General features: G+C 45.0%; 1 protein-coding gene across 1 annotated transcript in view; it reads left to right on the plus strand.

Annotated features, from left to right (window-relative positions):
* The window catches only part of erfl3 (Ets2 repressor factor like 3), a 45,920-nt gene extending 24,186 nt beyond the window's left edge, over nt 1-21,734 (plus strand). The window contains 6 exon segments of the mRNA XM_054621596.1: nt 9,087-9,321; nt 18,425-18,540; nt 18,799-18,906; nt 18,909-19,248; nt 19,250-19,931; nt 20,237-21,734. Coding sequence (XP_054477571.1) covers nt 9,087-9,321; nt 18,425-18,540; nt 18,799-18,906; nt 18,909-19,248; nt 19,250-19,931; nt 20,237-20,935 — 2,180 coding nt within the window. The 3' untranslated portion in view covers nt 20,936-21,734.
* The last annotated feature ends 3,932 nt before the right edge of the window (nt 21,735-25,666 follow it).

Below are 25,666 nucleotides of genomic sequence, written 5' to 3' on the forward strand. Positions count from 1 at the left end.
TCTCGTACAAGTGTATTTTCTTAATGTATTGAAATATATGACTGCGTGGAAAATTGGAAGTGGATCTAAAACAATTAAGGTTTGCTTTGATGAACATTTGATTCTCAGCAGTCGTGTAAAGTATTTTGTAGTTAATTGGCTAACATATGCAAAATCACTGAAACAATAATACCTTATTATAATTGTAATAATAATAGTAACTTTATTTATATAGCACCTTTTTAAAAACAGAGTTTACAAAGTGCTTTGACAGACAAAGCAAGACAATAAAACAACAGAAATCTCAACAATAAACAAAATAATATAGAAAAATAATTTTGTAAAGTAATTAAGTAAAACCAATAATAAAATAAAGCATTAAAGCGACGACATCACATAAAAGCCAGTCTGTAAAAATGGGTTTTAAGAAGTGACTTAAAAGAGATTACTGATCAAGCCCCTACATTGGTGAGTTAATTAATTTTATAGTAAAGTTCCTCTGCCAGTTGATAAACCACATGTAGGCTCTAGGTTTGCTGTTCTTAGTCCACCCTGGAACACACTTCCACACACTTCAAAGCCTTTTTTTCTCACCTCATGGACATTTGAACCATGTCGTGACTTAACAAGTTCACACTCTAGCAGTCGAGCATGTGAACAAGATTTGGAGGTCTGAAGGAGAGGAGCTTGTTCTGGAAGAGAGGATCACTATGGACGCTTTTCTTCTGCCTTTTTTAGCTCTTCCCCTACGATTTCCTGGAAAAGACGTCTTGTCTGTTCATTGGAGGACAACCTTTACATCGAGAGGCCGACAGACGAGATCTTACGTCACGTCCTTCTCATTCCCTGTCCCACTTGTTTCCTTATCACCTCCTCCTCTTCCTCCTTCAGCACTTCTGTACTTTCCCTCTTCTCCCCATCCATATGGTGTGTGTGTGTTCTCACACACTGTTGAACAATAACCCCAGTGTGGGTAAGTTAGTGTGTGTGCGTCTGTGTGTGCGTGGTGCTATTTTTGTCCCCTCCACGGCCACAAAGCACTCTCTTCCTTCTAGCTCTTCTCTTCCTCTCTTTTACTGCTACATGGCATGTGAGGAAGAGCCTATAGGAACTGTAGACTGTGTGTGACCTCTAAGAATAGTTGAGCGGCCTGCTAGGCTTACATGTTTTTCTGTGTGTTTATTTAACCCCCCCAGGTACTCAGGTTAGGCAGGGGGCATGAATGTTCTTGGCTCCAACAAGGACAATTCATCTAAAGGAATTTAGTCTCCATCTGGATTCTTAACAACTCGCATTTCCCTGAGAGATTCTTCCAAACCAGTAACATCTACTTTGCATGTTACAACAAAATTGCAACCGCCGGGTTGTGTAAGTAACCCAAAAACTTGCCTTCTTATTTATCATCATCCAACTCTAGTTCTGCAGAATTTAAAGCAAACCGCTGTGAAATTCAAATAGAAACTAGACGCAGTTAACTGTTTTCCTATTCTTCTAATCTGCATCTCCACTAGACATTTCCACTGCTGGCGGCTTTAAACATCGGATTCTTCTTGAGTTGTAACAAATCATGCAGCCACTTGCAGAAAAACAATATTTTCTTCTCATTACAACATTACAATCCAGTTTTTAGTCAACTAATTCAATGCACCAATGAATATTATGAAACCAAAGGCCGATGCTTGTAGTCCGAGCTGAAACAAGTGGATTTACAGAAAAAAATATAAACCGTATTTTTACTGCTTCCCGTCAGTCAAATGTCCAAATTTGCTTGTTTTCTTAGTTTGCTTTTATAGACAGTTAAATATTTTGACGTTGGACATCTTCACTTCTCTGGCAACTGTTATGAACATGTGTCACTATTTTCTGACATTTTGTAGACCAGACAATAGATATGTTCATTGAGAAAATAATTAGCAGGTTAATCCATAATAAAAGCAATATTAATCATTGTTAGTTGAAGTCCCATGTATACCTCTCTTTAACAACAAGTGTTAGACATTTAGCTGAATTTTTCATAATAATCTCAAAGTACAAAACGATAGTTTAGAGTAGTAGTTGGAGTTGAAAGTTCACTTCCAAATGATTCACTTTTCCCATCCATGTGTGTCCCAACTTCTCTGTCACTCTCCTTTGTCCCTGTCTCTCTCTGTCTTCTGTCTCACCCTCTAGTCTTCCTCGAGTATTGGCCTAATGAATTTTTAATGGACTTGGTGGGAAGAGTCCAGACACTTTGGGATTCAGGCGTATGGGCTCTGATTACCCTCCCACTCCTGCAGAGCCAACCCTCCTCTTCTTCTCTCCCTCCTCTCACTCTTACTTTCTCTGTCTCACCCTCCCAAGTATTTTATTATCCCTCCATCCCTCCCCTTCCACCTCCTGGTCTTGTGTTTCTCTGTCCTCTCTGTTGCCCGAGCTCGGCGCTTCAGGCAGATTCACTTATCCGAGCAGCTGTGACAAAGACGAGGCTGTGTATACTTGTGTATGAACGTGCTACAGGCTAATACTGACTCTGGCTCTCAGTTTTTTAGTGCTCTTACAGACTCTCGTAGTCGACGGTGACCTCACACTCCCCCCTCACCCACTCACACACTTGCACCGGTCGTTTCCCACATCCACGCTAAAGCTGAGTTGGGTTAAAGTAGTACGGAGCTAGCCAAACTGCCGCTAATGGCTGTTCAGAGGCCCTGTATAAAAAAAAATCCTGAGTCTGCAACTCCACTGTTAGTTTGGCACGGGCTTGTCAGTTGATTTGCTGCTGAGTAGGACTCACAGCTCTGGGAATCTCTCCTCCTCATCTCTTTTCTCACTCCACTACTTTGTCTGACTGCCCGTCCGTCTCTGCCTCCTTCCCATCAGCCCTCGCCCTCCTTGGCACTTCATGCCCAGGTTGGTGATCCAGTCAGCCATGCCTCTGAGTCCAATGAGCTGCAACTAACCATTTTATTCATCACAGTTCATTTTTTCAATGAATTGATGAAGCAGTTTCTCAATAAAATGTCAGAAAATTATTTAAAAAAAATGTTCATTAGAATTTTTCAGAATGCAAGATCTTCAAATCGCTTGTTGTATTCTTCCAACAGTCCAAAAACACAAAGTTGCTCAGTTTAAGGTACCCTTTGGGGCTTTCTGTGAACAAACACTGTTTCTCTCCAAAATGGTGTGTGTGTGTGTGTGTGTGTGTGTGTGTGTGTGTGTGTGTGTGTGTGTGTGTGTGTGTGTGTGTGTGTGTGTGTGTGTGTGTGTGTGTGTGTGTGTGTGTGTGTGTGTGTGTGTGTGTGTGTGTGTACGTGTTTACATTTCTCTCCTCGTAAAACATTTGCAAAGCTTCCACTGTTTACATCCATGTTTGCTTTCTAGCAGTCTTCTTCTTCTTCGCCGTTCCTGCTGTGTTGCTACATCTTTTGGTGCATTACAGCTACCAACTGTTGTTGCAGGGGACATGTATTGTGTTGCTACTATTGTTCATAACTCTTCTGGATAACATAAACCATCATATGTGTCAAAGAAAAGAAGCAAATCGTCACATTTAAGAAGCGGGAGCCGGTGAAAGTTGGACCTTTTTGCTTGTAAATAATTGCTTACTGCCTAATCAACTAGTTGTTTCAGCTCCAAAATGTTTCAAGTTGTGTTTATGGGGAGCGACTTGGGGTTTGCTGTCTATAGCTCAAGGTCACTTTATACATGCGAACAGGAAGAGCAGGGGATTGAACAGCCAACCATGTGGTTAAAGGACGACCCGCTCTAAACAAAGCCGCCTCAAAAAATTGTTAGTCAAAGTGATGGACGATAAAAACCACAGTGACGCATCCAATGAATTATGGATTCCAAGTTATAGGACATGAAGTCATGTGGGATTCTGCCGTCACGCATCTTCAACGGTATCTATAGAAGTTGACCGAGAAGTTGCCCCGTTACCCAGCCGCCACACAGCACCCCGGTCTCTTCATCTTCCAAAGTCTTTTTCTCTTTCTTTCCTTTCCTTTCTCTTCCACTCTTTTGCTTTCATCTCGTCTCCCTCCCCCCCCCACCCACCCACCCAAACCCCCTCACCTCTCACGCAGAGAGTGGAGGTCATTGTTGGACTGGTGAGCAGCCCGCATAGCTGGAATAGCAGCAGTGTTGGAAGTCTACTAGGGGGCCTGCCACCAAGATCACACAGAGGAAAAGAGGCATCCGCACTCCCAGAGAGGAGGAGGGGGGAGGAGGAGGAGGGGAGTGGGAGGGGAGGGAGGAGGAGGAGGAGGTGGGGGGATAAGCAATCTGATCTGGATGACAACAGACTACCAGACGAGCTATGATCTCATCGCTCCCTTAACCCCCCCCTCCTCCTCCTCCTCCTCCTCCCTTTTCCTTCCCTCCATCCACCCCCTCTCTCTCCTCTCCCACTCTTGCCATTGTCTCTCTTTCTCTCGCTCTTCCCACTTTTGTTTCCCCGACCTCCCTCCCCCTTCTCTTTTTCCTCCAACTTTCTTTTCTCTGATCTCCACTTGTCCTAGTGCTCACCCCATCTCATCTTGCCTTCTTCTCTTTCACTCTGACCCCCCCCCCACTCCCTCCTCTTGCGCTCCCTCTCCCTCCCCTCCATCCTCCTCCTTTTTCGTCCCCTTTGCATCACTTTCTACCACCTGCCCCTCACTTGTCCCAACACACACACACACACACACACACACACACACACACACACACACACACACACACACACACACACACACACACACACACACACACACACACACACACACACACCTCTTGACGCACTTACACTCTCTAGTGTCCCAGGCCAGAGATTAGGCGCACCCCTATCGTCAACCCTCCACACCAGTCTCTACATTATTGATGCCTAGTCTGTCTGTGTATGTGTGTGAGAGTGTGAGTGTTGCGCATGCATGCTGTAATGGCTATCTGGTGTCTCCCCCGGGAGGTAGGAGGGGGTGAGGGAGGAAAGGAGCCAAAGAGAGGGAGAGTTGAGGTCAGAGAGGTTAAGTGTGGTGGAGGGGGGTTAGGACGTTCTCTGCAGGCTCTTCCCTGCTGCTCCTCTCTCTCTCCTCTTCATAAATTAGCTTCATGCAGATCTTACACACATATACACACACATTCCAAAAAATTCCCGTAAAATATTGTCCTATTGGGCGTTCAAGACCGATGAGACGGATCAGAGAGAGAGAGAGAGAGAGAGAGCTGATCCAGTGTGAGTCAGGATGGCTCAGCCTGGGTTGGACTCTGGGTGGATACAAGGACAAAGGCACCTGTTCTTGCTCCCAGCATTCCTCTGAACCTAATCCCCACTATCTCTCTCTCTCTCTCTCTCTCTCTCTCTCTCTCTCTCTCTCTCTCTCTCTCTCTCTCTCTCTCTCTCTCTCTCTCTCTCTCTCTCTCTCTCTCTCTCTCTCTCTGTGTCATACACACACTCGCTATATGCAATGTGGTAGCTTTTATATACGCTGTTGGCCATGACAGCATCATTTAAATGAGAGAATGTCCTCTTGCCTTTATTCACACACAGCCCGGCTGTCAGTCCTCCCAAGTATTTACATGGGATCCATTTCAAGGACCTGAAATATGATGTGTGTGTATAGAGTGACCTCTGTGGTCCAGGCCAAAGTCAAAAAGATCACAACAGACGCATCTTGAGTGACACACACACGCTCTCAAAGTCACTGACTCACATTTGCACAAACTCAAACTCTTAAAAGCTGTGATGTTGTTTTCTTCATTTATCAGCCTTTTTTTATTTTATTTTTTTTAGCGACTCCTGCTTTTCAGTTTCACACCCAGTACAAACAGCCATCCACTGTTGCCAGCTGAGCAGCTTCAGTGGAGCGATTTCCAGCTGGACAGCAGCACCAAAGGTTTAGGTGGTTCAGATATGGTCACATTTATCGATCTCAGTCAGATTGAAGGTTCTGACCAGTCACATCTCGACTTGTCTTGACACAGTCACCATCGTCTTGCTCTGGAAAGAGTATGTTGTCCTCTGCAGCAGGAGTGTGTGTGTGTGTGTGTGTGTGTGTGTGTGTGGGTGATTATGTGTTATGTTGGAGGCTAAACTGGGCCAATAGGTTTATGATTGCCCCCGGTTTGTTCCTCTGTGATTGTCGCTCACTCAGGGTTTGATCGTGCAACAAGTGTTTGTTTGAATTTTTGAAGGTGAAAGAAGAAGAGGGGGAGGAGGAGAAGGGTGGGAAGAGAAAAAGGAAATAAAACGACAGTGAGGGCCTGTTTTTTCATTTGCATGCTAACTGCTACCTACTTATATAGGTCTGGAAAGTCTGAGAAATAGCAAACACAGACGGCACAGTTTTCACACCCATGGTCATTTCACACGTTGCGATGTTTGTTATAAAGAACAATAATCTGTAGCTAAGCTGCCCGCACAGACTGTTTGTTGACTGCCTCACCAGCCACACACTATCTGCATAATATTCAACACAAAATCCTGTCTGGAATTTGGAGATGGAAAATGTGTAGGCACATTGTTTGACTGATATTCAAATATCTTTTAATGAGTCACAAAATTATTCCTGAGTAGGCGGGACAACTGAGTGATTCATTGACCATGCCTTCGAAATGCATCATTGCGATTGGAGGAAAAACCACCAAGAATTAATGCTGAGGGGAAAAAAAGCAAGTTTAGCTTTACTTTCTGCCTGCTTTTAACATATCACTGGAAACCAACAGGTGCCTGCTTCCGGTGGGACTGTTCTTTGAAGAAAGAAATTGTACGGTTATTGACTATTGTTTATGTATGTACAGATTTACAAATGTCTGGCAGATGTGCTATCAGCATTATTTAGTGTTATGCAACAGTGACTAAATGGTCTGAACAGGCCAGTGCAGCAGAGATTATCAGGGCTATCTATCTCCGCCTCAGGCTGTCATCCTGCAAATCCATTGACAAGCCTGCACATCCATAATCTGTTGATTTGGGCCTGTTTGTTTTCCAATTTCCAATTTCCAGCCAAAGCCTGTCTCATTTCCTCTATTGCCATTTGCATGCGGTGCAGTTACACGCATTGCAAACACTGGTATCATGCTAGCATTATATATGTTTTTCCATGTCCTCCCAAAGAAAGAAGTAATAAAAATAAACCTCAAGAGTTAAAAAAAAAAAAAAGAAAGAATCAAATTTACAACTTTCAATTTATTTTCATAGTGACAGAGTGGGTTGTTTATGTTGTTTAATTAGAATGAATGATATAAGTGTGTTTCTAATAATCCTCCTCCATGTATGTGACAAAATAGGAAACATTTTTATTCTGGGCAGTCAGTTTAATGTGAAGCTTAATAATATTTGCACCAAACATTATAGAATAACATCAGCGGGCATTAAATGTCCCTGCAAAACAACACTTCATCAGGGTGGATGCTATTTCTCTGATAACTCCACCTCCTCACTCGTGCATTTGTCCGTGCTGTGAGGATGACTGTTGATAGAATCCAGTCCAGGCTATATCGAGCTGGATATTATACCGTAATAGTCTATTTTCTTCTCGGTCGTGTCAAATTTTCTTGACCACCCAGGCAACAGAATGTTAGTGGGAGACTTGCATAAACATTTTCAAACACGAGCTCTGGCACAGAAACTCTCTTTTCTAACTTGTACATTTGGGCTCACACATGCTCACGCAAACAGTCATATACCCACGCCCACAGTCTAGTTCTGTGTCTCTTACTCCACGTTTCCTTCGAGCCGCGGGTGGAGCGAGATGAAGGGATAGACAGGAGAGATGACTGGCCATGTTGTTTTCCTCCGGTCATAGGAAAGAATGACTGCATGAGAGGAAAGAGGTGGAGGAGAGGTGGAAAGGTTTTTCATGTCCCTGACTGTTCCATGAAGCCCACTTGCTCTACTACTTTCAGTATTGTAGTTTCAGTGTGCGTGTGTGTGTGTTTCCTGTGAAGAGCTACTGTGGTAATGACAGTAGACGAGTGCGGTTCAAACAAACCCGTAGTTCACCTCCCCATTAAGTCTAAAATTGTGTTTGCCGAGCATTTCTAGGTTCTTTTTAGTAGAGACCCCTCGTGCAGTGAAAAAAAAGGGCAAAATCTCCTTCTGCGCCCTCTATTCATTCAGCAAACAAAAAGCAAAGCTGCATCACAGCCAACATCTGGAAAGGGGTGAGAAAGCCTAGCTGACCAAATCATTATTTTATGGTCACATAAATACAGGTTAATGATAACAGCTGTGCTGTATAATCGGCTTTATTGACATTTAAAATGCATGAATGCGGAAAAAAGTGAGACAGAAATTTGCTTTCTTCAGACAAATCGTTGCCTCTGGGCTTTCTTCAGTCACACCTGCAACGAGTCAAGGATGAAGTTTAAATGCCTTTATTAGTTTATCAAAGTTAAAAAGTACACGTTAACCCACATTAAGTGTTCTTCTGGGAAAGGCTGAAAGAGGAGACTTGAACAACGTAATTTTAAAGAGACGTCAATTTAATATGACGCATGGCTAGTGGTCAACATTTACATGAACAATGTTCTGTTTCTGTTGTTGGAAAATTGAACAACTATGACATACTTATTTAATGGCAGCCCATAACTTTTACCTGTTAACCAGCAGTCCTTCCCAAACTGCCTGCTGCAGTGATAAATAAGTATTTTAATAATGCAGGAAAATGTCCAAATGAACATAAATACCGGTTAATGAATGTTGTCCTCTTAACTTTACTGGCAACACGGCCCCTTACCCTAACTGGGCTGGCTTATATCATCATTTTGGAGAAGTATTTTCCTGCCCTAAGTCTTGCTTTCCAATGTTTCAAACTGTTCAATAAAAGAGAAATAGCTTGAGAATCATCTGTAAAAAGTGTAAAAACTGCAGATTTCTGTTTGTGATCATATCTTCGTCTTTTCTTTTGTCTGTCTGTAAAGTAGTTTTCAGAGGTCTGAATTTCTCCACAGAATAGAAAAAGATTTGTCAGAGTTCATTTGAGGTCTATGTCGCTCAGTTGTTCAATATTAGATGCAGTCTTGTCAGCAAAAAAAGGGGTTTTCTTCTGTTAGATTTATAGCATGTGCTGTCCACAACATCATACCCTGTTGTTTGTTGTGCTCCGGTGACTCACACTCACCCTCCCGCTCTCTTTATCTCTCTTTTACAGGGATCGCCTTCCCAGAATGGGCTTACAAGCCTGAGTCCAGCCCGGGGTCCAGGCAGATCCAGCTGTGGCACTTCATCCTGGAGCTGCTCAGGAAAGAAGAGTACCATGATGTCATCGCCTGGCAGGGGGACTATGGCGAGTTCGTCATCAAAGACCCAGACGAGGTGGCCCGGCTGTGGGGGGCCAGGAAGTGTAAACCCCAAATGAACTACGACAAGCTGAGCAGGGCTCTCAGGTATGAGGAAAGAGAAACTGGCTGAATGTGTTTGATTCTTAGTGTATCTGTGTGTGTAAGTGTGTATACATTCATAGTTATTTGTTCCTGTTTCTGAACTTTGACCTCTCCTCTGTGGGGACCAGAAAAATACACCAGATGAGTTCAGGATTGTGGACCTCACAGGGCTGTCTTCTCACATGAACATTTACCATATGTTAATATTTAAAGAGCCACCATGCTCCAGTTGAAACGAATTACACAAATATTATATTAAGACTAGCCAAGGCACTAATGTAAATCCATACTGTACTTTGAATGGAGGAATACGAATAAGTAAGGGAAAGAAAATGAACTTTTATGGAAGAATTATAAATATTTATAACTGGTAAAGGGCCAGATGAAGATTGATTCAAAGACCTTTTATGGATCGGTCTCTCTCTAAAACCAGACCTGATGAGTTAGTTTGCAGTAATCTGTCGCCTAGTCACCCGAAACAGTTTACATGCAGCCACCAACCCAGAGAAGTGTAAGGCTCTAGTGCGTTGCCACATGGGCTGTGGGCAAAAGCAGGGGCCTTGGTGGACTGACTGACTGACTCTGTGGATGTCTACTGTCATCTTTTTTGAAGGGGAGTGAGCCTGAAACATTACTGTCTCTAGTTTCAACTAATGGACAGGGGATGAAATTACTCCTTTTCCAGATTATTCAAGAAGGACAGGCAGTGCCTTCCCCAGACTTTTCTCAGCAGGGAAGAGGAGCTGGGGATATTGTTGGATGATGGAAGGAAAACCTTAAAAACTCCCAAACCTGTCTGTGAAGGAGGCACACTTGAATAACTTTTTTTTTCTTTTCTCATAATTCCGGGGCATTTATGCCGAAATAGATCGTTAACAGTATAGAGTTGAGAGAAAAGAAGAGGAGAAAGAGATGAATGACAAATAGAAAAAAGGCCCTAGTCTGTTGTGGTTCAGGGATGACCAACTTAAAGTCTTTGCCCCAACTCCAAAACCATCAGGGTGCCCTAACTTTCCTATCACTTTGGCGGAGGTCACTAAAGCAGTAAAACGGCTCTGCAGTGGCACGACGGAGGAGATAAATGATTTGTCTGGATTGATGCAGCGGGAGCAATCTCTTTACTGGACTGTTGTGGTGAAGAAAGAGCTGAGCCTGAAGGAGATAAGTCACTCTGTCTATGTTCCAACCCTCTCCTGTGGTCATGAACTCCTGCAGTGCCACTCTTTTTAAACACTTTATCCTTTGGCCAAGAACAAGAACCATGAATAGACATTCCATAATCCGAATTAAGAAAACTATCTACTGTAAGCCCGGCACTTGATTCCAGTTATAGCAATGACCTGCTGGAAGCATTTCATTCAGACCCACAGACCCCAACAGCTTCAGCTCTCTGGCTCTGTTTCACCCAGACATTGCATTAGTCATGCCTGCCAATGCACTAATAGCACAACCAAGTCTATAATACGCGTAAATGTCATAAGAGTGACCCTGGCCACATGCCTTCACACGCCATTGACCTGGACGAGTTTAGCTATTATTATGCTCCAAGTACAGTTACAACACTGACCCATTTGGCTGGTCAACCCTTTACACCTTTCTGTTACATCCATGGACGCCTGCTTAGCCAAGTTGGTGATTAGACACAGTTTTGGTTGTGACCCTAGTCTGAACTTCAAGTTTACATATCACATTAATGTTAGATTTTATCCCCATGTGTCTAGTCTTAGTCTTTGATATGATTTAACCCTCATCGATTGACTTAATCATTTGTTTTGGACCTCATTGTGGTACTTTTGTATCCGAAGGGCTACTTGAATCTGCTTTGATAACCTTCGAATTGGGTTTGCTAGGTAAGCGGTAAATCAAATTGGACCAACATGACAATAAAGCAAATTGCCTCAGGTCCAACACAGTAGCCTGCGAGGGGAACCAAGTCCCATAAAACGGATCTGATCTGAGCTACACATCCGATGCTTCTGATTTTGTTTGTGCTTTTGGCTTCACGAGGAAACAGTGGGCCCCAATATCGTTTGATTATAGAAAGAAGATCCATCTAATCAATCTTGTGATCCATACTACAACACAATGACCTCTCAGCACATTAGAGTTCAGTGTTACATATCCCTGCAGGACTCTTCTCAGCTGATGCCAGTTGTGGTAAGAAGAGCATCTCCCTCACTGTGTTGTGTAAACCCGGCTTTTTATGTCCACTGGTGAGATTAAGATAATGTCCGTTACAGATGGGATCCTATGGGGACAGAGGGAATTAACAGGGACTACTAATGTGAACGTTTGATGGACACACTTTAGGATTCCTGAATAGATGAGGATACTTGTGTACAAGCTGTGTATTTATAGCATGTCCATCCTCTAGAGCTGTGACAGATTTGGAGCTTAGGCTGCAGGAAGTGCGTGTGTGTGTGTGTGTATATATATATATATATATATATATATATGAATTATTTTTTTTTGTGTGTCCCTCGGCACTCTTGTGTCCTCATCCACCCTCCTACGACCAGGTCATCACTTCAGGCTTAGAGTGGTAGGGACAGTCAACACAACATCCCTCACATGTACACGCCTACGTCCATGCAGTCAGCTGATTTGACACCAGAGCTGTCGCCAGTCCTTCACCGCAAGAGACACTGGAAATGAAGCCTCGCAAGTCGCACATCAATAGTAATGTGCCGAGAGGAATAACGCCACTAATGATTGATGAAGTTCTAAAGGAGGCGAACAAACACACGTGTGAACGCTAACGGTCCCCATATGGAGCAAACTGTTGGGGAGCAGGCCGCCGTGTGCCCTTCATATGGAAACAAACCTCGAGTCTGCTAATAATGGAAACCACAGTCGGCATGTGGCAATTACCATACAAACACATGCTCACTAACTTGAAAGGCACGCCTGTTTTGAAGCGTTCTTTTTTATCACTTAGCCTCGGTAATTATTATTTGTACCTCAGTGATCTTATTCTTTCATGTCTGCAATGCACATGGTGGAAATTCCCTTAATCAGCACTGCTGCATTGTGTGTGTGTGTGTGTGTGTGTGTGTGAGTGGACATGTGCGTATGTGTTGGCTTTCCGTTGAGGGGATACAGCCTCAGTCCATGCGTCATCTTGGCCTGCCGCTCCCACGGCCGCTGTGAAATTCCCACTCCTGTTGAGAGGATTATACTCCCACTGTGTGTGTGTGCTTATTTGCAAGTGTGTGCACGTTTTATTTGCATGTGGACATGCTTGATTTTAAAAGAGGTTAGAATAATATTTCATAGTTTTGTTTATCTAGTTCAGTAGTGAATGAGTTTGTTGTTCTTTCTTGTCACAGTGAATCGGATGCATAAAAACAGAAAGGTGTGTTGCTGTTGTCCAGAGTGTGTCATGTCCTTTGTGCATTCAGCTCTTTTAATCTCACCTTTTTGTTTGGATATTCAGGGTTATCGTATATGTTTGGTGCAAGTAATGAATGAAAAGAAGGTCACGATCTTTAACCAACGGCTGCATGTTTGGGACGAGGAAGTAAACCTGTCCACAAATAAAAAGGCCAAGCCTTCACCCCTCCTCCTGACTCCCTGCACCAGCGTCTAGCTCTCATAAATGAGACCTGTACTGGTCCACAAACGAGAGTAGGGGTAGTTAAGCCTGTTGCCAATCAGTCATTGCCGAGTGCTGGCCTAATGAATGTAATCATGCTAAGAGGTCCCAGCTCCTAGAGACCTCCAGCCCCCCTGTCCTCCAGTCTGCAGCCCGCCTTGGCTCCAACACCGTGGTCAGAGGTCAGGGGGACTGCCACGCACAGCTGGCAAAGATTTACAACACAGCACATGTGCACATTCACAAACACAAATGCACCATTGTACACAGACTCATGCCAATGCATGTTTGTAGTGTTTTCTTCATGGCCAACACTCATTCAACTGTGATTGGCCGCCACAGCTGGAAAGTTGCCACCACAGAAAAAGCACTTAAATAGAATGATGGTCACACAAGTTTCCTGGTTATGGCGATGCTGTAACTTTAGAATATTTGACCATTTATTGAGTGCTGAAACTACATGAGAACATGCTTCTAACACCCTAAGTGAATTGATGGTAATATGGTAGAGTACAATGGTGTAATTCCACTGTAACAGGAAAGTAATAAAAGTAGGAATTTTAAACTGCTGCACTCAAATAGGCTCTGATTTGCATTTAGAAGTAACCCCAGTGCCTACATCTGCAAAACATCCTGCAGTAAATACTGCTGCACATGCACACAGTGTTACTCACCTATCTGGCCGGGTCAGTTTATAGGTCAGAGGGCCTCTCTCTACATCAGCGCATTGTGTGGAAACACCCAGGGCCGGAGAGAAAGTGCAGAGGGAGCAGCCAGGGACAGTACCGCTGTATGACTCTGTGTTCACCGTGTGCTTGCGTGCATTGTCTTTCCATTGTCCCTTTTTTCTTTTTTTTTTTTTGCAGCATGTATGTGTTCAGTGTACATGAGCATTGTGTGTATGGCATTGTCCCTGACTGAAAGAGCCCTTTATTTTCCATGGAGGCGGAATACACACACACACACACACACACACACACACACACACACACACACACACACACACACACACACACACACACACACACACACACAACACACCAACACACCAGAGTGTGCTCGAGTACATATTCGCGCTACCCACAGAGCATGTGACTGTCGTAATTTGACCCTGACCTGATCCCTTTCTTCACAGACAAAAATATATATATTTATATATATATATGCCTGGAAAAACACATTTCCTTTTTGAGACAGGAAACACTGATCAAACTCCTCACAAAGCACGCTCACATGTGCAGCTTCTACACACACACACACACACACCTGAGGCAGCTGTGTGCGTGCGTGCGTGCGTGCGTGCGTGCGTGCGTGTGTGTGTGGAGAAGGATCTGATGTGTGTTTAACGGCCAATGCTGACGAAAGAGGCAGAAAATAAACACGGGGCTCATGGGGAGTATTGTAATCCCAACTTCCTGTCACCGTCAGCGCCTATTTACAGCCCAACAATGGGCAAGGCACAGCCTGTCCACAGACACACACAAGCGGGTTGGTTCGATTCGTTTAGTGTGTGTGTGTGTGTGTGTGTGTGTGTGTGTGTGTGTGTGTGTGTGTGTGTGTGTGTGTGTGTGTGTGTGTGTGTGTGTGTGTGTGTGTGTGTGTGTGTGTGTGTGTGTGTGTAGAGTGTTGCTGATATATAGATTAGTGAGCTTGTACAGATATCATATTCTAGGTTAATACAGAAAGGTTGGCCTTTGCGCACAGGTTTTGTCCTGTACTGAAAGTACAGATAGAACACATGTAGTCCCCACATTTAATTTTTCCATCTTTACCACAACCACACCTTAGTACTGACAGAAATATACATCTGTATCCAATGCTTTGTAAGGTCCTGATATTTCCTCTTGTGGACGTCAAGTCTAACAGACCAACAAACCTAGGTGGTCAAACACTTGTACATTTTTCAAACAAATGTCCAGGTTGTTGCCGAATTTTCAGATCTTTGCAATTACTTGACAAATGCAATGTTATCATATCCAATGGAACCGGTAGACGTAGCTATAAGCAACCTATTGCTACTTGCGTTGTAATAAACAATTAATAATAAACTCCTTTTGTGTAATAAGTTTTCCATTTTTATACTACAATGTGGTTGGTATGTTAAAGGCTGCTGTGTTATACAACCCAGTGTGGCTTCTTTGTTAAATGAGCAAATGGAAGGATTTAGGATAAGCTGTAAAAACAAACAAACCCTGTTATTGTATCGACATGAGTATGAAAAAGAATATTCAATAACACAATGGTAAATGATAATACTGTAGAGTATAAAATGGCTTCAAACCTGGTTGGAGTGCTGTTTTTAAATGTCTTTGCTTATTCATTACCATTGAGCCCCTGCACTCCGGTGTGTGTGTGTGTGTGTGTGTGTGTGTGTGTGTGTGTGTGTGTGCGTGTGTCTGTCTGTCTCTGTCTGTCTCTATCTCCCTTCTTTGATCATAATGTTTTGGACCTGTGTAATCGCAGCTCTAATCCCTGGCCTTAAATCACACACGGTAACAACTGCACTGATAGAAATCCTCCCCTCTGTTCCCCTGAAGGATTTGCCTAAATCCTTACTTGCATTGATTGGTCAATGTGCTCTTTAGGTTAAACAGGCAACGGGATAAAGCTGCATCTCCTGGATGATACGCTCTGTGGGTATGTGTGGGCACCCATGTGTTTGAGTGTGTCTGAATTAGATAGCAGTTATAGAGTCAGGATATGGGAGAGTTGTGTGCATGTTGACGTGCGTGCGTGAATGTGTGTGTGTGTGTAAGGCGTGTGTGGTGGGCAGCTAAACACAGGCACTCAAAGAATCTCTTTCTTCTCTTTTGAAGTGAGTTCAAATGCTCTTCAAAGACTGACTGCTTGTATGACGGTGCAGAAGAGAAGGGGGGGGGAATGAAGAAAGATGGGGTGACCATGTGCTCTAAACACAGCTTCAGTTGCCGCGGCTAGGATTACGCAAAGTTGTTGTCTGCTTCACAACTATGCATCTCAGCGTTCTTTGTATTAGCTGCGTGTGTGTGTGCAGCCAAACCCACACTATAATTTAGTTGGCTACGCTCCCTACTATCCCACTGCCATGAGCCAAGGTTAGAGGGATGTGTCAGCACGGTGGTATTATTGGCCTTTGGGATGCCTCCATATTAATGCCAATTATGCACTAAGTAACTATCTACAATGAATGCTGTCTAGCACAACAGCTCATAACAAATCTCACCGTCATTAAGGACAGTTTCAAGTTTTAGAGAGGAGTTGGTTCAACGTTTTGGAAACTGCAGTCTGTGTGTTTATAAATGACATGATAAAATGGAGACGTCGAAAGGTGACAATGTTTAATTCTATGCAAAGAAATGCGCTTTGGGCACTGCAGATGATTAAAAAAACTTTACCTATTTTATATGGTATTGCAGAGTGTGATGTTTGTTCATTTTTTGCTCCACTGATGCTCTCTGATGCACAAAATAAACTATCTTCAGATACTTCAGATTTGACTTGATCTGTCCCCTATAGTATCCGTATTATATTAGTCCCATGTGTGGGCCCTAGCACAGCTTGTTGACTTTTCTGTCATCAGCTAATTCGATCGCAGTCTCGTTGTGGTTTTAATTCTGCTTGACTTCCTGCCCGTCTCGGTCCGTCTCCTCGCTCCCAACTGCTTCTCTCCCCTCCTTCTCTCCCCTCCTTCTCTCCCCTCCTTCGTGGGCCCTTGTGAGTGTCTCCCCTAGAGCAGAAATTACATGCTGCTTTGTGCCTGGCGTAAACAATGTTTTCAACAGTGCAGGCCTGTCCTGTCTCTCTGCGTTGCTCCCTCTCTCCCTCTCCCATCGCCTCAGGGGACAAGTGCCGAGCGCAGGGAGGGAGGGAGAGAGGGAGGGAGAGAGAGAGAGAGGGAGGGAGGGGGAGAGAGAGGGAGAGAGAGAGAGAGGGAGAGGGAGAGAGAGAGAGGTATCAGTAGGATAAAGGGAGGAGGAGGAGGGTTGAGGAGAACAAGTGAAAAAGAGCAACAGTCTGTTCCCAGAGCCAAAATCAGCCCAACCAGTCTGTGTAATAAGCATAATAAGAGGGGGTGAAGGGTGACACCTCCCCAACACCAAACAGACAGACACGCACGCTCACACACACACACACACACACACACACACACACACAACACACACACACACACACACACACACACACACACACACACACACACTGCCGTCTGGATAACTACCATTCAGCATAATGATAGTCAATGGGCTCGCATTAACTCTGCATTACCTACATACCCTGAAGCCCCTGTCTTTGTCAGCACACTTCACTTAACTTGTGCCAGCAGACACATGCAGGAGGAAGGGAAGCAGAGAGTGTGGCTTATAAACGCAGGTAGGTATGCAGACATGATGAGCAATTTTACAGTCTGGTTATATCTTATGTTCAATAGCCAGGGTGTTGGAAAGATAGGTGGTAGTTTTGGTTTTGCGTGCCACACAAGCTTGTTATCTCACGGACAAACGCACCACCGTCTTTGTTCCTTTTTCTCGCTCTTCATCTCTTTCTCGTTCCTTCGCTCTGTCTCCGTCAGTGTGTGAGGGTTGGCAGCCAGGGATGTAGAGGTTACATAAAGAGGATGTGCATCTGGGGAAGAAAGCAGAGAGATGTTACATAAAGAGCTGAAGCTGGACAAAGGTTAATAAAAATGGAGCCTTGCACTGTGGGCAGGAGCCATGAAAGAGAGAAAGCTTGGGAGGAAAAAAACCCAACAGAGAATGGCCATTACATAAACAGATAAAGATGGGGAGAATTATTGGTGGCTTTGCTTTGCTGTTACATAAAGAGATGGGTCCGTCCAGCAAATTGAATGACAGGAAGTGCTTTTGTGTGTGTTGCTTGTCTAACAGGCATTTGAACATAAAAACACATTTTCCCTGGTTTTCTTTCAGACAGGTATAGATTATTGAAGATACTGCACGTACAAAAAATCCACACAAAGTAACACGAGTCACACACATGTGTCAAACATGAGCGCAGTAGCTGACACACCCTTGCGGCCTTACAACCCATTTGCGTTCCACATTTAGCATTAAACATTGACCTCTGGTCTCTTAAGTGTTTGTTTATCCCTCCACACAACATCAGTGCTGCTCCACGGCTCCATCCATCCACCTCTTCCCATCTATCTGTTTTCTCTCTTTTTTTACCCCCCCCTCTCTTTACTGGGTCTGCTTTGTGCAAATGTCATACAACACTCTGTAATATCTATCATTAGAGGGGGTTGGGGGGGCACATGAAAGACTTGTGCTTATTAAAGTGTGTGCTTGAGTGTGCAGGCGCATCTGTCATAGTCTCATGACTTCAGGAACATAATTGTATTTTTAAAAATGAGGTGTGCGTCTTAAATTGAATGTTTCAGTGTTGTTAATAGGCATTATTAAACACTGTGTCTATTATATTTGTCTTTACATGCATTAGGTGCGTGTGAGCACAGCGTCTTTTCTTTTCTATATTTTATTCATCATTTATCGTCTGTTTTATTCTCTTTTTCAGATACTACTACAACAAGAGGATCCTCCATAAGACCAAAGGCAAGAGGTTCACCTATAAGTTCAACTTCAACAAACTGGTTTTGGTCAACTACCCCTTTATCGACATGGGCTCCACCGGTAAGCCTTAACTCTCTCTCTCTCTCTCTCTCTCTCTCTCTGTCTCTGTCTCTGTCTCTGTGTGTGTGTGTGTGTGTGTGTGTGTGTGTGTGTGTGTGTGTGTGTGTGTGTGTGTGTGTGTGTGTGTTTACAGGCCTGTGCATGTTCAGATTCCTCCTGATCCCACAGTACGATACCATGATTACATAGGATTACACCGGAGCACATTATATATTGTTTCTCAGTATTCTCCCTCCCTCCCTCCCTTGTCGTCTCCAGGAAGCAATGTTCCTCAGAGCGCCCCTCCTGTCCCCACCGGCGCAGGGACCCACTTCCGCTTTCCTCCCTCAACGCCCTCCGAAGTCCTCTCCCCGAACGAGGACCTGCGCAGCCCGGCGGCATGTTCAGCTCTGTGGCCCGACGGATGGCGCGAGGCTCCGTCAGCGACTGCAGCGACGGCACCTCGGTCAACTCTGAGATCGAGGACGGCAACCCTGGGGTGGCAGAGGAGCGGGGAGAGAGGGGTGTAAGCGGTGGAGGAGGACCCGGTGGTGGAGGAGTTGGTTACCGGAGTATGATCCATCCCCGTCTGTCTCATGAAGCCCTGTTCCGCATGTACGGAGGACCGGGTAACCCTGCTGGGCACCCGGTCTCCCGCCACACAGGGCACCGGATCCACCCGGATTCCCTCTCGCCCTTCCCCGTGTCCCCTCTGCCGGGGCCCGGGGGCCGGCCTCCTAGCCCCGCCTCTGTCCCCGGCGCTCTCCATGACCCCGACATCTCACCTCCCCTACACCCCCTCACCCACCCTGTCCCCCATGCTAGGCTCCCACTTCTCCTTCAACCCAGAGGACATGAAGCGCTACTTGCAGGCCCACACCCAGTCGGTGTACAACTACGGCCTCAGCCCCAGAGCTTTCCTCCACTACCCCAACATCGTCATCCCTCAGCCCCACCGGCCCTCCGCCGACAAGGAGCGAGAGAGAGGAGCGGCCGAGAGAGCAGAGAGGGCCGCGACAGCAGGGGGAGGAGAGAGGGGAGGAGAACGGCATCACCATCCATCTCTGGCTCACTCCGCCCACCACCACCCGCACCCACCTCACACTGCCCACCCTCACATCCACTCTCATCCCATGCATCACCCGCTCCACCTGGGTGAGGAGCCGCCACACATGTCTCCCTTCAAGTTCAAGCTGCAGCCGCCACCACTCGGGAGGAAGCACAGGGATGGTCAAAGCCAGAGTAAACCCAGGCAGAGCTCACTGTCCTCAGGATCCGGATCCATGTCGTCTTCTGGCCTGGGCTCCTCGCTGTCGTACAGCAGTGACCTGAGCTCTGCCAGCGGCTCAGGCCTCATCTCTGCCTCTTCCTCAACGCAGTCCCTAAACAGTGCAGGACTTCCCAAGATAAAGGTGAGACACAAAGACCCAAATATCCCCCCTTGTGATTTACGTTGCAATCTCAAAGTTAAACGGGGAAAAATGTGTGTGACATAAATATCCACAAGATCGTAAAAACAACACAGGTATATGTAATCTACAATATAGGCAACACTCCATTGCCAGACATTGTCTTAAAAGAAAGTTGTTTTTGTTAAAACTAAATTTAACAGTTTTTTTTCTGTTGTTCTGCTAATCAAATGTCTGCTAGTTTTTCTATGTCCTGTTTTGCTGCCGTCTTCATCTTTGTCTCTGTTTCCATTTTTTTATCCGTCCAGGTGGAGCCCATCTCTGATATTGAGTCAGAGGAGGAGGTGGAGGTGACCGACATTAGTGATGAAGACCCAGATGAGAGAGATGAGGAGTTCCAACTCTTCTCCCCTCGCCACTCCAGAGCCCCTGACCACCATCACCACCACCAACACCATCACCAACACCAACACCATGCAAACGGCACAGCCGCGCCCCGACATCATCCCCATCCTGATGAGGACCTGGACGAGGATGTCTTCAAGGCCCCTGCTCCGCCTCCGCCTGGCCTGATGCCCTTCTTCACCTCGCATCACACTCACTCGAATGTGCATCGCGTGCTGCCCACCCTCAAGAGTGAACCCACCGAACCAGGGGAGAGTAACACCCCCCCGCCTCAGACGGGCTCTATGGGCTCTCCCAAGACCAAGTGCATCCCCCTCAAGCTGCGCTTCAAGAGGCGCTGGAGTGAAGACCAGCGCATGGAGGCCTCACAGGAGGAGTCGGACGACAAGAAAGTGCGACCGGAAGAGGAGAGGGAAAGGGAGAGGCAGAGTAATGGACGGATGGAGATGGAGGAGGACGGGACAGGCAGCGGAGAAGGGGACAGTCCTCCCCCGCTGGCATACGAGGGCTCTTTAGCCACACCGTTGGCCTCGCAGCGGCGGGTGAGCGCCGAGCTGCATCGTGCCACCGCACAGCTGTCCCTGGAGAACAAAGACTGCTGATGAGAGACGCGGCCCAAACACTACTGGAGGTGGCACAGGAGTATGTAAATGGTTCCTCTGTAATCCCTCTCCCAAACTAGATTCCTGAAACCTCCGGTGAAATGAGAGCACAGTCCAACACGCACGCATAGAAAAAAACCAACACCTCAAAGAGACAGCCGGACTCATGTTCTGTCCGACCCCACTCCTATCACCTGTCTGGACCAGGGCTCCTCTGGGACACATCCTTCGGGCGGTGGGACTCACTCAGACTCAGCCATCCCAGGCAAAGTGACTGTAACAGTGCTGAAATCAGAGGTTTCTTCATGAGACTTTGCCCCAAATTAACCTCCCACCTGGCCAGTGACGCTCCAGATGTCCTGCCCCAGTAGCACAGCTGCTGCGTTCAGGCCCCATCAATAGGATCAGCAGCCAGTCAGCGCTTTCCTCAGGACACACACACACACACACACACACACACACACACACACACACACACACACACACACACACACACACACACACACACACACACACACACACACACACACACACACACACACACACACACACACACACACGCACACTCTCTTAAAGCCCAGCAACACACACCTAGGATGAGGATGTGCACCTTCTCCCCTACGCTACTTTCCCTAAAAGAGGCTGGGACTTTGATAAGTGCCTGTATCTAAGAAAAAACCTGGCCCTGGAGTGACATGGAAGAGAGCGAAGAAGGGAAGGGACTGCTGCAAGCAATCAATCTTTAACTCATGAAACCTTTGTAAAGTTTGGCAGATACTGAAACATCACAGGTTGGGGGGGGGGGAGAAGGAAAATGATGTCTCTGAGACTGAACAGTGGGGCTGTTGGGTGTTGTCTGACCGACTCTTTAACCCGGCCCACTCCACTCAGGGAAGCCTATTGCTGTATGTTTATTGGATCCATGCACACAAACACACACAAGCAAAAAGAACAAAACAACAAAACAGCCAACATTGAAGGGGACTTTAGTGGAAGCGTTGCTTATGGACACTTAACCATGCTCACCGCGACGCAACACACGTTCACACTTACACATCCGCAGACTTCTCTCAGAGCTTTTGACTTTTGTATAAACCTTCCTTCTGTCTCTCTACTGTCCCGCTTCTCTGTCTCTTGCGGACCACCTGTGGAAAGATCATGACTCCACTCGCAGAAATAATTTCAACCCCAGGGAGATGTGAGGAGAGGAGGAAGAAAAAAAAAGAAAAAGAGAAGAATGAACAAGTGCTGCAGCGTAGAAAAAAAAGGACTGCTGAGGGGACCACGAGGGGGGAGGCAGCATGGGGGAGGAAACGTTTGAGGGGTTCCAGTAACCGTTAACTCGCCTTCTCACCTCCCACAACACGGCTTGTACACCCAGCAGCACAGAATATCCTAGTTCACCAGCTCAAGCTCCTCTAACAATCATAGATAGTGTTGAACTAAACCAGCAAAACACACACACACGCACACACATGCACACACATGCACTGCCTTTAACTCTTAAACATGCTCCCTGTCTCTCCGTCTGGACCTCCAGCTCTGTAGTTGCATCATCCTCAGGTCCTGAGAGTGTGAGACTGCCAGGCCTGTTAACTGCATGAGTGTGAGAGTCTGGGAGAGCGGGGAAAATTTTAGACCTCACACATACACACACATAAAACACGCACACACACACGCACACGCACACACTGCCTTTGTATGCCTTGTTTTTATAGCATGTACAAAATTGCAAACTGAGCTCCGTTAACACACACATACAGACTATATCTTTATATATTCTAAATGAAATTATTAAGAAAGTGAGATTTTAAAAAGAGAACGATTTTAATGATATGATTCAGGATTGTTTGTAAGTGGATTATTTTGAGTTGTAGGACGCGTCCTGCCACTCGCTATAGAGGGTCCGGGGGGGCAGAGTGAGGATTGGTGGGGGTCCAGGTTTTTCTTTTTCTTCTTGTGCATTTGTTTCATACACAAACAAGCCAGAGAAAACCAGCACAGGCCAGTTTACCAGAAAAAGACCAGCAAGAAGGAGAAGAAGGAAAAAAAAAAAAAAAAAAAAAAGAAAGCAGGACTGGAACAGACTGCTAATGATTCAGACGTGTGGTTCACTCTGCTGTTCACTTGGTTTTGCAGCAGCTTGCCCTTTCAGCACACAGCACTCTGCTCCTCTGCTCTCTGCTGTCTGTACAGTCTCGCTCAGCTCAGTGGGGCTGTCCCAGCGCCAGGACACCTCTCCAGGCCCTCTATGTGTGTGTGTGAGTGTGAGTGTGAGGGTGAGGGTGAGGGTGAGGGTGCGCTCAGAGTGATCTCATGGGCTAAAAAGAAGTAATCCTGTCTTTTCTCTTAGGCCAGTTAGCATAATGCTCCAAAGTTCACAGTAGCTCTGGATTGAGGAGAGGGAGGGAGAGAGAGAGAGAGAGAGAGGGGGGGGTTAAGGGGTTAATCATTGCTGTAACAGAGGGACATGTGAGGCCCTGTCCTGAAAGGCCCTCTCCTCAAACTATGCACATTCACACGTACACAGATGATAATACTTGTGATTATGGTTTTTATCATCCTGGAGCTTTTCTTTTTTTCGTCTCTGCGGCCCCGGGACAGCCGGGCGTCTGATTGGTCAACTGAGCCATGATGACCAGCGGCCCGTCCGCTCCCGACCACTGAGCAGACGGATCCATAGCAGTGAAGCTGTGTGATAGATGGCCTCCAGGCGGTCTGTGTAGCTGAGCTGATTGAATTTCCTCATCAGACCCCCGCGGTCTGGACTGGAGCATGACACAACACACACGCACACGCACACGCACACACACACACACACACACCCCCACCGAGTCCTGTGTCTGTATTTGAACTGACAGCTGCCTTATTACTACTTTTCATATCTCAGCAACAGGTGAGTGCATCAGTCTTTCCTGCTCTGCACTCTTTCTTTCTCTATTTTCTGTTTCAGTTCGCTCCGTTTCAGGCGTTTTTGTCTTGACTTCCTGCGGACCGCGTCTTCATCTGACTCTGTCATGATGTTGCAGGATAAAAAAAGATTGATTGTAACGCCGGCTGTCTCACATCCTGTTTCAGGCCTCAACAGTCTAAAGGACGGTAGACAAACAGCACAAAGATTACATTTCTCTATCAAAAGAATAAAGGTTTCTCAGTTTATTTTTCTGATGTCGATATTGGCTATTGATTATTGTTGTTGTTGTTATTATTGTTCTCATTTGGTTATTTACCTCTCCACCTGGCATTATTATTATTATTATTATTCCATGGCCCTGTTAGCTGTTGCTTTTTAATGTTGTGTTACATCACTTTGGATGATGTTGAATCCCCCAGAAACTCCATTCCCTCTTTCAAACCTAAACCCGAACCAGACCTTTTCTTGTCTTTAGTTTTTACAAATGTAATATAACTAAAATGTGTAATATTAATTTTGATGCTGACAGAGAAATAACATCGGGGACTGAGAGGAAAAGGCGGCGGCGGAGGATTTTATTTAGTGGCAGAGGGAGGAGGGATTTAATCTCTTTTGTCGTGTATTGTAATTTTTTTATTTTATAATGTTACTTTTTTCTCTCTTTGCTTCTGTATATTTTTTTCATTTTTTGGGGGGGAGGGGTGGGGATGTATCATTTAAAAAGAAGAAAAAAGATGTGCATTGTTTGACTGTGTAAAGGTCTGTCTTCTCCCTCTTTCACTCTTCTTTCGCCTCGTCTCCCCCGAGCAGTTACATAACACTCAGATGGAGAGATGAGAGTTAATACCATGATGTAACATTGAATTTCTCCACTTCTTTCGTGTTTCGTTTTTTTGTTATTTTTTCAAACTTGTAATTAAGCTGTAATCAGGGTTAATTAAAACCGGTTGAAACCCAATATGAATATCATTGTGTTTGTTTATGTCTGCTCTTCTTTCATAAGTTTAATTATGACACAATCAGACAGTGGAGTTTAATTTGTAAACAAAGAGATTGAGCTGCTGACTTTTTGTCTCGTCAACAGCCAGCCGGCTGTCATATGAGGTCTTTTTGTATTTATATACGGCAAAATGAATGTTAATTAACAAACGGTAGTCCCCGCAAATGTGCTTTGCAAAATATTTTAAAGCAAAAGTTTCATTTCTTGCCTGAAACTGTTACTAACCGCAGTCTCTGCTGGTTGCCTGGCAACAGTTTACAGCCACGAAATAGTCCAAACTGTAACCCGTCCTGAAACAGTAAAATATATTTTGTATTTAATTTAATTCTGTTTTTTGTACGGTTTAAAAAAAAAAAACTATATATTGTGTTATTTAGTGACCTTGGGAGGTGGTAGGTTGAATTTGTTAACATGTGACGGAGCTAGGCTAGTTGTTTCCACATTTATGCTATGCTAAGCTAACTGGCTTTGAGTCAATGTATAATACAGTGTCTAATTATTTATTTTTAAATGCAGGCCTACACTGTACTCCCATGAATTGATATATATATATTTTTTTAAATTCTAAAATAATTGTATTTGTTCCTCAAGTAACAACTTGACTATATATAATATATATATATATATATATATATATATATATATATAAAATCAATCTAAAATACTTAAATATATTTTAAAGAATAAAACAAAAGAAGTTCCAATCCATTTGTATAAACATATTATATGAAACAGTTCCCTACTTCAAACAAAAACATAACTTTTAATTGTAAAAGAGCAAGAACATGTCTTCATCTTGCCCTTCATGATCCCTGAT

The sequence above is a fragment of the Anoplopoma fimbria genome, chromosome 20 (genome assembly GCF_027596085.1).
Source record: "Anoplopoma fimbria isolate UVic2021 breed Golden Eagle Sablefish chromosome 20, Afim_UVic_2022, whole genome shotgun sequence".
Classification (NCBI taxonomy): Eukaryota; Metazoa; Chordata; class Actinopteri; order Perciformes; family Anoplopomatidae; genus Anoplopoma; species Anoplopoma fimbria.